General features: G+C 39.2%; 1 protein-coding gene across 5 annotated transcripts in view; it reads right to left on the bottom strand.

Annotated features, from left to right (window-relative positions):
- Positions 1-13,247, bottom strand: part of ALG14 (ALG14 UDP-N-acetylglucosaminyltransferase subunit) — a 92,876-nt gene that overhangs the window by 21,172 nt on the left and 58,457 nt on the right. The window contains exon 4 of one of the 5 annotated variants that reach the window (XM_077952738.1): positions 10,771-11,603. The exons of the other annotated variants lie outside the window; for them this stretch is intronic. Coding sequence (XP_077808864.1) covers positions 11,457-11,603 — 147 coding nt within the window. The 3' untranslated portion in view covers positions 10,771-11,456. Of the gene's footprint in view, positions 1-10,770; positions 11,604-13,247 lie in introns of those variants that run through there. 5 annotated transcript variants of the gene reach the window in all.

The following is a 13,247-nucleotide window of genomic DNA, read 5'->3' as shown; positions in this document are numbered from 1 at the left end:
TTCTCTATTATGCTTACTATGAGGTGTTGGATAGATACAAAGCCAGTGATAATGGATATTTCAAACTTTGTTTTAAATATCTTGTATGCATTGTATTCAATTCCCAATATCTTTATGAGGTGGCCACAATTATCCTCATTTTACAGATAAGAAACCTGGGGCTTTGAAAGATTAAGGACTTTGCCCAAGACCAGAGGACTACTAAATTATGTAGAACCCAAACTCCAGCACTGACTCCAAAGCCTGGGAAATTAACTTCCTTTTTTTTTTTGAGACAGCATGTCGCTCTGTCCCCCAAGATGGAGTGCAGTGGCACGATCTTGGCTCACTGCAACCTCTGCCTCCTGGCTTCAAGCAATTCTTATGACTCAGCCTCCCCACTAGCTGGGATTACAGGTGCCTGCCACTGTGCCTGGCTAATTTTTGTATTTTTAGCAGAGACAAAGTTTTGCCATGTTGGCCAGGATAGTCTCAAACTCCTGACCTCAGGTGATCTGCCTGCCTTGGTCTTCTAAAATGCTGGGATTACAGGTGTGAGCCACAGTGCCTGGCCCTGGGTAATTAACTTTTTTTTTTTTTTTTTTTTTGAGACAGAGTCTCGCTCTGTTGCCCAGGCTGGAGTGAAGTGGCACAATCTCGGCTCACTGAAAGCTCTGCCTTCTGGGTTCACGTCATTCTCCCGCCTCAGCCTCCCGACTAGCCGGGACTACAGGCGCCCGCCACCACATCCAGTTAATTTTTTTTTGTATTTTTAGTAGAGACAGGGTTTCACCACATTAGCCAGGATGGTCTCGATCTCCTGACCTCGTGATCCACCAGCCTCGGCCTCCCAAAGTGCTAGGATTACAGGAGTGAGCCACCTTGCCCACCTCCCCCACCTTTTTTTCTTGAGACACAGTCTCGCTCTGTTGCCCAGGCTGGAGTGCAGTGGCATGATCTCGACTCACTGCAACCTTCGCCTTCCGCATTCAAGCAATTCTCCTGCCTCAGCCTCAGGAGTAGCTGGGATTACAGGTGTGTGCCACCATGCCTGGCTAACTTTTGTATTTTTAGTGGAGATGGGGTTTCACCATGTTGGCAGGAACTCTCCATCTAGCAGTGACCACAGAGATGTGAACAAATACAGTTTAACTCAAGCAATGCCACAACAAGAATATGAAGAGAGAGATACACAGAGTAATTCCGATCTTAGAAGACCTCACAGAGGAAAAGACATTGAAGCCAGGTCTTGATGCATGAGGATAAGTCTTTCAGACGAAAAAAGCAATGATTACTCTAGAAATAAGGAAATGCATGTACCAAAATTTAGAGGGCTTGACACGTCCATGGAATGTTCAGAGTGCAGTGTGTATTTGAAGGTGGGGTGCCTGGAAGCAGAGACACAGGCAGTTACAACAGCCAGGTGAACATGAAAAGGGAGGCAGAAGCAAGGTAATGGAGGAGGCCAGAGTCAGGACATGTTTCTAAGCCAGAAACAAAATGGTCTATGACCTACTGGTCACAGGCAGTGAGAGAGAAGAATCCATAGTTGCTGGATTTGTATACTGTTACATCATTTAGGTCTCAAAATTAAAGAGGTAAGACAGATTAAGAGTGGGGACAGGGATCAGAAAGATGGTATCTTAGTTCAATTTGGAAAAACTGAGTTTGAAATACTTGAGAAGCAGTTAAGCATCCTCTTTACTGCATTCTTCACTTGAATAAACATTGAGTTTCTCTTGTATCAAGTAAAAAGAAAATTAAAAGAGGAATGAAACTGGATCCCATCCTCCTAGAGTTCACTGTATAGTCTGGTTCTTCATGGAGCAGTAGGTAAGGGGAACTTATAGGGGGATTTCTGTTTGTTATGGTGACTAAGGGGTGCTATTTGCACTTATTGGACAGGTGCCAGGGATATAGACATTCTGCAGTACTTGGGATTGTCTTACATCCCCCTCTTTACTTTCAATGTCCCATTGGACATCTACATAGTGAAAAATCTGTTTAGCGCTATTTGAACCTAAAACCTAATTCTGTTTTACATAGAAAGACAAATTTTTTTTTTTTACAGGTTGTATACTGAATTGTCCTAAATAGAACCTCCATGGAAACTGAGGGAAGACTATACTTGGTTTGTTTGGAACTTTACAAAAGCTGTTCACTATTTTACAAAATTACATCATGGGCAGCAAAGCTGCTCACAGGTTTTGAGTTATCAATACAATGAACCCGGATCGGTCTGAATTGTAGCTGTCCCACTCATAGTAATTCTATATTCAGAATCTATGCACTTGATTATGCCTTCTGGTTGGTCATGCCTGGGTATGTACATATTAGAAAACATGTAATTTGACTATAAATTCCTTTCATTTTTCCTTTTTATTAAAATTATTTTATTGCACTTTTGGAATTATATATAGGTAGGTTCCATTAACTATGACTTTCATTTCAGGATAGGAAAGGACATGATATAAAAAGGATTACAATAGGTTTGAGAATGACTAGTGAGAGATGGAGATATATAAATTGAATTGATTACAAAGGAATCCATGAAAGCACTTCAGAGAGGTAAAAAGTAAAGGGGAGAACCAGGAAGAGAGATTATTGGCCATGAGAGATCTGGGAAAGCTCATGGAGGAGAGATTATTGACCATGGGAGATCTGGGAAGACTCACGGAGGAAGAATGAAATGAGCGGGTGCTGATTGATATCCTTCATTAGAATAACTCCAGAAATGTGGGGCTTAGTACCCACCTTGGAACCTGTCTCCAGTGAGGCCCAGTCATTCTGGCACGGCTTTGTTATCAATTTCTTTTCCATGCTCTTCCTGTATCTTCCCGACAAAGGCCTTTGTTCTGGGAGGCTCCAATGGGCAGAGTATGATGAATCCGATGAATCCCTAACCTCTGTGGTGTCTCTTCTGGAATCTGAAAACTGTGGTCTCTGTAATACTTTCTGGTTAATCTTCTCTTCTTTAGGCTAAACCTCTCTACTTCCTCCAACTGTTTCTCATATAATTCGGTTTCATATTTCCTCACCATCTGGATCATTTTCCTCTGAACATGCTGCAATTTGTCAATGGCCCTTTAAAAGTGTGATGCCTAGAACCCAATGTGGCTTCCAGAGTTGAAACATGTAACTGTATTTCCTAATATTTCCAAAAGGCAAAAATGTTATCCCTTTGCACAGGCAGTGAGATCAGGACAGAGGAGGGGGGTGGGGACGGTCTGTCTTAATAATCCCTGTATTGCCAGTATTGAAAAATTTCGTTTTTTGTTTGAGCAAGTTCTATATGATTTTTTAATACTTGCAAGTAGACTTCTGATCTCAAAGAGGGTTTTTCCCCCTTTGTTCATTTTTGTTGTGAGGATTAAATGAAAAAATGTAGGTCTGCCTAACAAATACTAACAATTACTTTTATTTGCTGATAGCATCCATCTACTAGCATCCTATGGTCATTTCCCATCTGAAGACATTTTTCTTTTAACAGACTGTGCCCTGCCCATGTCCCAAGTGATCTAACCAAGACTGGCGGGAACACCACCCTTTCTAGGGGCTTGGTCTATAAAATGGAATTAGTATTTCTGCCTTAAGCTTGAATCTGGTATGTATCTGGAAAACCTCTGCATTCCTGCGTGTCTAGTAAACCTCAGCTTTAGCCCCAAAATGCAAAATTCCATCAAGGCTCCTGATTTTTCATCCCATTTTGGTCTGAGACCGAAATCCTGCAGCAACTTGACTGGCTATTGTGAACATGTTGTCTACACAGGCTAAAACAGTACCAGTTTATCTCATTCTAGATGCTAGGGGCCCCCAAAACCACAGCAATACCACCCACTGGTTTGAACTTAATGGAAACTATAGCAGACCTCTGCATAAGGAAGTCACTCTGACATGAATACTAGCTTGCTATCCTCCTTGAATGCAATGACTTCAAGAAGTGGGAGACAGGTTAGCCATGGAAGTCTAAGTACTTTATGTTATACTTGCCAGCTGCCCAAGTTTCAACGTGCCTTTACAGCTGAACAGACCAGTTCCAAGGTAAACTAAATGACAGCAGGCATATTTGTCTGTTTTGTTAGCTGATGTATCCCTCACCCTTAGAATAGTGCCAAACACATAAGAGGTGCTCAACAAACATTAGTGGAATTAACTAATAAAATGATCTGGTATGCTAGACATCTGTTTTTGTTTTTCTCAGTATTCCTTTCATCTGAGAATCGCTTCTTTCCCATTCCATGTTATTCTGGTGGAGCTGTCAGTCATGAAACAGAACAAGCTAACAAATGGTGCCATGAGTCTAGGGGCTCATGGAGATACAAGTCCCTAATTTCTAGATTCCCTACAGTAAGCATGTATCTGTAGTGCTTCCTACTTCTAGAGAATTTGAGGCATACAATCAGGAGCGTTGATGAATGTGGGTGGTACATGCTGCAGGTAGATTTATTCAGAGGCTCAACTTTATGTGAACATTTATCACAAAATCCAAGCCAACAGGATAAAATATACCTCTAGTGAGAATAAGCTTATGTTTCTATTACTGACTTTCATAACTAATCAAATACAAGTATCAGAAATTAAATTATTCAAATAAATGTAAGATGAAACTTTTTCAAATTTCTATTAGGTGAAATACAAGTTTTATAAGGTTAGCTTTAGTATGATAATACTATTTAGAAAAATAGGTTTTTCAGAAAAAATTTAATCTGTAGAATAAAAAGACCCTATATATTGGATTTAAATGATCCAGTAAGTGGGTGACAGGAGAGCTATGGTTGTATAAGGATTTTTTAAAAATTGTGGTAAAGTATATATAAAATTTACCCTCTTTAACCACTTTCTACATGTACGATTCCGTGATGGTAAGCACATTTACAAGGTTGTGTAAATATCACCACTATCCATTTCCAGAACATTTTTATGATTACAAACAGATACCATGTATCCCTTAACCAATAATTTCCCATTTCCCCCCTTCTTCAGCCCCTAGTAACGTCTATTCTGCTTTCCATCTCTGCGAATCTGTCTATTCTGGCTACCTCAAATAAGTGGACTCAGACAATATTTGTCCTTTTGTGCTGGCTTATTTCATTTACCATGATGTTTTCAGGGTTCATCCATGTTGTGGCATGTATCAGAATTGCATTTTTTATGGCTAATATTCCATTGTGTATATATACTGCATTTTGTTTCTCCACATCTGTTGATGGACACTTGTTTCTACCTTTTGACTGTTGTGAATAATGCTGCTATAAATACTGGTGTACAAGTATCTGTTTGAGTCTCTGCTTTCAGTTCTTTTGAGTATATGCCTAGGAGTAAAACTGCTGGGTCATATGGTAATTTTTTAATTTTTATATTTATAAAATATTATATATTTTATGTATAATCATGTTGTATTTAAAATGACTTCTAAGACAAAAAATTATTAATTTAGGAACTATATATTGTGAAAATTTTTACTCTTTACTCTCTATTTCACTTATCATTATTAAAGATGGAGCGATTACTATAGTAAGTAGAGCAGAGAATATATCATTTCCTTGTAGTGAAGGAAGGAGGAATTTCCAAGCAACACAAAGAAGTCACAATAATTGTGCTGTGCTGAAATGGATTTTGACCAGTCACCAGGGTTTTGACAAACACAAAATACAGTCTTTAGAAAACTCAAAGTTCCATTCAGAAATAGAGTAAGAATAAATCCCATTATTTGATCATACAGTTGTAGTCTCTGTATGCAAAATAATTGATTAGTATTCATCAAAAGTGTAACAGTCATGAAAGATAAGGCAAGACTGAGGAATTGTCACAAGTTGGAGGAGACTAAGGAGATCTGACAACTAAATATAATGTGGATTCTGGATTGCATGTGGAACAGAAAATGAACGATAGTGGAAAGACTGGTAAAACCTGAATATAGCCTGTAATTTAGTTAATAGTATTATACTAGCATTAATATCTTGGCTTTGATAACTGCACCTATGATTGTATAATATGTTAACATTAGTGGGAGCTGAGTAAAAAGCACACAAGAATTCTCTACTATTTTTGCAACTTTTGTGTAAGTTTAACATGATTTCAAAATAAAAAGCTAAAAGGAATTATAGTTTCTAGACTTTAATAGGCTTTTGAAATTTTTAACCCAAATAATTAGAGACAGCAATGATAAATTTGGGGTTTTAAGTATGATCCATGAATGAGCCTCCAACATTCACAGAGGAAAAAATATTAGACTTTTTATAGTTAGTGCCTCTAATAAACAATTCTCTCATGTCCCCTCATTGTCATACTGGTCCTGTGTTTCTTTCTCCTAGATTCATCCTCCCAAACCTTTCAACTTTATCTTATGGAACAAACTTTACGTAAGAAAGCTCCTCCTAACATTTATAGCTTCTCAAATAATTTTCCTCTTCAACTATTGCCAAATCAATGTTTACAGCCCAGATTGCTCTCTGAGTTCTGACAGTACATCCAGTGGACATCCCTACTTCCAAACGTAGCTGAAGTTTGATTCATTTGCCCAAGTCAGAAACATAGGACTCAGCCTAGACTTGTCCTCGACCACCTCCACTCTCTGCTCCCAAGTATCTTAGTCTGTATTGTAGTAAAAAATCCAGTATATTCCACTCACTAAAGTATAAAGCTGAAATTCAGCCATCTTTATCATTGATATAGACACAATGAAGTTGTCTATCAATGATAAAGATAAAACCTCACTTTGGCCTAAATGGCAAAAGAGATTGTAGAAATTGATTACAGGCGAATTCAGGAAATTTTTGATGGTGGTGAAAATGCCCTTTATATTTTGTATTAAAAGAGAAAGAAGCTATAAGCTATTGTATACTGATATTTCTATCAGCCATGTGCCTACTCATTTGTGTATTCTGGATTTAGAAAACACCACAAAAATGAACTAGTTCCTTTTGCCATTCCTAAATTCTACAAAGAAAAGATAGTTCTTGACTGGAAGAGGAAAAAAAAAAAGCCAGAATATCATTCTATACTTAGTAAAAGGTTCTAAAGATTTGGAAGATAAAATTCCAATTCTAACAGAGCATAGCAGAAATAAGAACAAGCAAAGTTCTTCATTATATAAATAAAGATATTGAATAAAGTCAGAAGAAATCATCCTGACCATATATTGAGAATACTGTGTGCTGACCTGGCCTTGCTATAATCAGAAAGTCAACTCAAAAAAAGAATGATATATAGGAAGGCATCTAGATTAGCCTAGAAACTTGAAGATCCCAATTACTTCCTGCTATGTCTGTGACCTCCCAAAATTCATAGTTGAAATCCTAACCTCCAAGGTGATGATATTAGGAGATGGGCTTTTGGGAGATGATTAGGTCATAAGGGTGAGACCCTCATGGAACAGGATTAGTGTCTTATAAAAGAGACCCTAGAATGTTCCCCCATCCCTTCTATCATGTAAGAGTACAGTGAGAAGACCACTGTCTATGAACCAGAGAATGGACTCTCACCAGATACCAAATGGGATGACTCCTTAACCTTGGACTTCCCAGCCTCCAGGACTGTGAGAAATAAATTTCTATTGTTAGTAAGCACTCAGTTTATGGTACTGTGTTATAGCAGCCTACAGAGACTTCCATATAGAACAGGATTAAGATTCATTATTCTTTATTACTGGAATCTAAAAACTATATGTGACTAAGTGTTTTAATCTGTATTTTTAATGACTTACAGTGATGAAAAGTTGATATGGTTTGGCTGTGTCCCCACCCAAATCTCATCTTGGAATTGTAGCTCCCATAATTCCCATGTGTTGTGGGAGGGACCCAGTGGGAGATAACTGAATCAAGGGGGTGGTTTCCCCCATACTGTTCTTGCAGTTAAGTCTCATGAGATCTGATGATTTTATAAGGGGTTTCCCTTTGGCTTGACTCTCTTTCTCTCTTGTCTGCTGCCATATAAAACGTGCCTTTTGCCTTCTACCATGATTGAGAGGCCTCCCCAGCTGCATGCAACTGTGAGTCCATTAAACCTCTTTTTCTTTATAAATTACCCAGTCTCAGGTATGTCTGTATTGGCAGCGTGAAAACGGACTAATACAAAAGTAAAACTCAAAACATTTAACCAAATTTAGTTTAATTCTCACTTTGTCATATGAACTTCTACTGAATATGATTTGGATCTTTTGGTGGATGTCACAGTAACCTGAAATCCCTAGGTTAGGGAAATAATACTATCCAACTAGGTCAGAAGTAGACTCGGAACTAAACTCACACAAACTATTTTACAGTTGTTTTGTCTTATTAGGGTGAGCTACTGTGCTACTGTAGTGGAGTCCAGTAAGATTTTGCTGCTCATTAAGTAATAACTCATTCTCCACATCTGCTACTGAGAAACACAAATGCCAGATTTGGTAGTCACGAAAGCTGTGTATCTCAAATCAGGCAGTTTAGTCATATACCCTATCACCATATGTGGGTTTCTTCTTGAGAACATCTTTGCTCCATGGTCAACGGGGCCTGTTCCAGGAGCCCTGCTTTGATAGAATTTCCTAGTATGTCATGTTAGAATCAGTGAATCAGAGACTCTTGAAGCTAGAAAGAAACTGTAAGTTCAAAACCGATATCACAGGAAAAGTATAATCTGATGAGATACTATTCAAGTCTTTCTTGTATTTGTCCTGTTGAAACAATGAAAATCAGGCTAGGCACGGTGGCTCATGCCTGTAATCCCAGAACTTTGGGAGGCCGACAAGGGTGAATCACCTGAGGTTGGGAGTTCGAGACCAGCCTAGCCAACATGGTGAAACACCTTTTCTATTAATAATACAAAAAAACTTATCTGGGTATGGTGGCAGGCACCTATAATCCCAGCTACTCAGGAGGCTGAGGCAGGAGAATTGCTTGAACCTGTCGGGTGGAGGTTGCAGTGAGCCGAGATTGTGCCACAGTGAGACTCTCTCAATTAAAAAGAAAGAAAGAAAGAAAGAAAAAGAAAGAAAGAAAGTAAGAAAGAAAGAAAGAAAGAAAGAAAAGAAAGAAAAACAATCCAGAAGAATCTTTCCCTCTCATCACAAATGTTAGAGTTGCTATATATAATTAAATATAGAATTGTCTCATTTTTCTAGTGCAGGGTAACAAGCTGTATTTGAAATTAACCATAAGCTATTGTTTATTCACGTATCCTAGACCTCCATCTCTTTTGATGGAAATAAGTTTCCTGCTCTTGTTTTTATTTTTATTTGTTTTTGAGACAGAGTCTTGCTCTGTCTCCCAGGCTGGCATGCAGTGGCGCAATCTTGGCTCACTGCAACCTCCGCCTCCTGGGTTCAAGCAATTCTCCCGCCTTAGCCTCCCGAGTAGCTGGGACTACAGGCGCCCACCACCATGCCCGGCTAATTTTTTTTGTATTTTTAGTAGAGATGGGGTTTCACCATATTGGCCAGGCTGGTCTCAAACCCCTGACCTTGTGATCCATCTGCCTGGGCCTCCTGAAGTGTTGGGATTACAGGTGTGAGCCAACGTGCCTGGCCAGTTTCCTGCTCTTTATAATAAAAATACAGCAACCAGGATATGGATATCTACAATGTTTTGACAACAACTAAAACAAAAAGCACCCCAAATCTGTACTGACTCTGCAGACAAAAGAGGTCAATTACTTCAGAGTCTCAAAATTAATTTATAGGCCTAGTGAGAAAACTAGACTAGTCTAGTAGACTAGACTCCAGCTTGGATATTTTACTGTTCTCAGGTCGCAGTGAGATCAAATGCTTCAGCATATATTTTTAGTCATGGGTTATTTTTATTTTATTAGCATTGCCTTTAAATCACTTTTTTCTTAAAAAAACAAAAAAAACACCCTTCTAGCATGTCCAAATTTATGATTCCCCACTTGAATTATGCAATTCCATTATGAAGCAATGGTCTATACTTTACCCTTTACCCAACTTTTATCATTTTGTATTTAGAATCATTCTCAGAAGTACAAATTAGCTGATTACTGAACAAGTTCTAATTACTCCCCAGAGACTGTGGGAACTTAGGGTTTCAGTACAGCATTGTTCACTGTTCGGCTGTGAAACAGACTTCCTCCTCTGGTGACTGATCTGTTATTGATTTAAGAACTGACCTAAAGGGCTATTTGTTCTGGGCCCTTTGAAGAGCGTTTGCTTTCCCTGACTTCCAGAATGATTCTGTCAGACATCCTGAAGCCTCATGCCATATTCTTTACTATGTACTTTGTGCAGCCTGGAATAATGGGATAGTGGCTAATTAACCTGTTCTTACCTCCAAAAGAGGGACTGTGATTTAAAACACCTCTGAAAAATCACATTGATGCTTCAGTCTGGAACCCTGAGGCAGGTCAATTCTGTTCCCAGTCCAGATCATCCTTCCTTCTTAGCGTCAGACTTGGGGCCATGGCTGGATTCTAGATTACAAACTCTTCTGAGCACAAACAGACCTCTCCATTTCCCATGGTGCCTACCTCTAGTCTCAGCTCACAGCAGTTACTCAATGCAAAATAAAAACAAATTTGTCAATAATTTTTTTAGAATTATCTTCAAAAAATTAAATTATGTGTAAACTTATAATTACAATTATTCACAAATTGATTTATAAATAATTTTTATTTGTCAATAAAAAGCTTATAAAATAACAAAATTATGGCTAAATAACTTCAAAGGATAGCTTTGACATGTAGGTTTTATGATCCCAGAGCAATGACGTCAGAAAGGCATTCTATATTAATAGTTTCTGGCTATCTTACAAAATAAAAAATTTAAAAAATTTTAAACATTCAATGAATAGCATTTTCTTTAAGAATTAAGTGTGCACGTTGATGGAATGGCAGCAGAAAAAGACCCGAGTTCCTAAGCCTTCGTTATGATTCCTAAACCTCTGCAATCTGAAGAGAGCTACATACAGTTTTAAACTTGCCACAGCACTCAGAAGAGGGGAGGCCTAAGTCCCCAGTCTTTGATAACAAAGAGGGCAGAACACACCTGACAGTAGGCTGGGAGCAAGTCAGGGTAATAAAGGTGAGCCAGGAAGCAGTTCAAGGGGCTTGTGAACGCCATTCACCTCTCAGTGGGATCCAGGAGGGATCAGAGGGTGTTAGCTGAGGAGGAGATATTTAACCGAGAGAGATGGAGATCTGGAGGGAGCTGGGACTGGGTGCTGCTAATTTCCATCTGGTAGAGCTAGTGTGTTCCAGTTCCTTACTATTCACTTATTAATCAAAGATCTCTCCAAGCACCTGACACACTGCTAAGCTCCACAGGGATAATAATAACCCAGAAAGCTTGGTTTTTGGCTCTTAAAGTACTCACGATCTAATCTGGGGAGGGAGAAAATTCAGCAGAAGTTAAATGACTAGAGAACAATTAAATGCTAAACTCTAAGTTCAAGAAGAGTTCACAGGAGGGCAAGATCTGGATGGAGTAATGGCGCAAGACAAAAAGCCTCAGAAGAAGCCTCAAGAAAATGAAGAACCAAACTGGGGAACTAAGGTTGTTTGTGAATCAGGTGCATGTGGATGAGCCCTTCTTGAGAGGGGCAGGTTTGGAAGGATGTCCTTGAATGGTGGTCCAGCAGGACGGAGCTGAAATTCATTAGTAAATCCTCACACACCATTTTTGGAAGCGATGGAGTCTGTGATGAAAACATCAGAGGGCCAGAAAACAAAGAAGAGAGAAGCAAATAATCTTTGGTTGTTTTCATGTCTGAAGAGGCTCACTGTGGCATGAAAATCAACACAAAAACAGTCAGAATACCATAGCATCCAAACTGGGCATTGTGTAGACATTCCGTGGTCTAAGTTTTAAAACATTTATTAACTCCTTATTAGCCTCTTGATTTCTGGAAGATAATATTTAACTTAATGACAAAAGAGGAGAAGGATCCAGGAACTTACCATGGAGGCTTCTTATGCATGAATGTTCACACAAGACTATGAAGTAGATATTGTGGTCCCTGTTCTACAGATGAGGAAAAGGAAGTTTATGGAGAATAAACAGCTCACCTAAATTTATCCAAATAGTAGAATGGCAGACCTAGATTTTAAACCCGGGTATGCATGTTGCTCAAGCCCATTTTCTCTATTCCATGTAGGCATATTCCACCTAATACCTTTCAAGAGGAGAAAAGTCTATGATGTCTCATTTGTGGTGTGGTCAGAGAGCTGAACCTGGAGCTGGGAGTGAAAGAACTGGTTTTTTATCCACGCTTTGCTATTAGTTCTAAGACTTTGGACAAGGCACTCCCTTCTTTTGGTTCTATTACCTAAACTTTAAAAAGTGGGTATAGAATTAAATTGTTGGTGAGGTATCATCTGTATAAGTTTGTAATGCTAAGTGTACAAAAGGCTTCTCCATCAGAGAATGTCCATTGAATAATATGACTGCTCTAATAAAAAGAGGAAGGGGAATATGCGGACACATGCTGATTTTTATATTTGGAAACCCACCAAGATATAAATATAAATTCAGAAATCTGCCAAGATCTAAATCTGATAAATACGAACTATTCTGCCACAACAGCAATGGAAGCTCCAGGACTTTAAAGAAGAAGGTTCAGTGACAGCAGGTTTATCTCACAACTGTGTGCAGTAAGCCCACTGCCTTCATTTACATGGCATGCATTTAGTCCCCAAGAACACCTATTGGTCCTCCAAGCCACCTCTCAGCACTGCTACTGCCCACTCAGATCCTCAGAAGAAGGCTTGAAGGATGGACACAAAGACAGTCCAGTCAGGGAACCTACAAAAAATGAAACCACCAGAGGTAAGAGCCCACAGAGAGGACAGCCCAGGCAGGTAGTCACTACTTAGGGCTGCTTAATGTCCATCCTGCAGTCACCAGCCCTTGCAATTTTGCAAAAGGTTGTGTGTGTGTGTGTGTGTGTGTGTGTGTGTGTGTGTGTGCGTGTGTGGTGTGAAATACCTTGACCAAATATGTGGTCCAAATACTGACCAACTACATGAATCGGACAAGATGTGTGTGTCTGCTATGGCCCAAGGATCATCAGTTTGCTTCAGAACTGGCTGACAAAAAAGAGAAGGCAGGAGGCCCTGATGAGTGCTGGTCTTAGAAATAAAAAGGAGCTAATTGAAGCAGACAAACGGCATTGAGAAAGACCTTGTCCAATTCACATCTGAATAAAGTCCATCAATAACCCCTTAGTTCCTACACATCTAACTCCTGCAATGCTTAACTGTTTTTAACACCTATCTGCTTCCTACAGTCAACTGCAGGAAAAGCCCTTAAAATGAAGAGTCACTGCGCTAGGAAAAAAAAA

The sequence above is a fragment of the Macaca mulatta genome, chromosome 1 (assembly GCF_049350105.2).
Source record: "Macaca mulatta isolate MMU2019108-1 chromosome 1, T2T-MMU8v2.0, whole genome shotgun sequence".
Classification (NCBI taxonomy): Eukaryota; Metazoa; Chordata; class Mammalia; order Primates; family Cercopithecidae; genus Macaca; species Macaca mulatta.
Note: the sequence above shows the minus strand (reverse complement) of the source record. Positions and strands in the feature narration are given on the sequence as shown.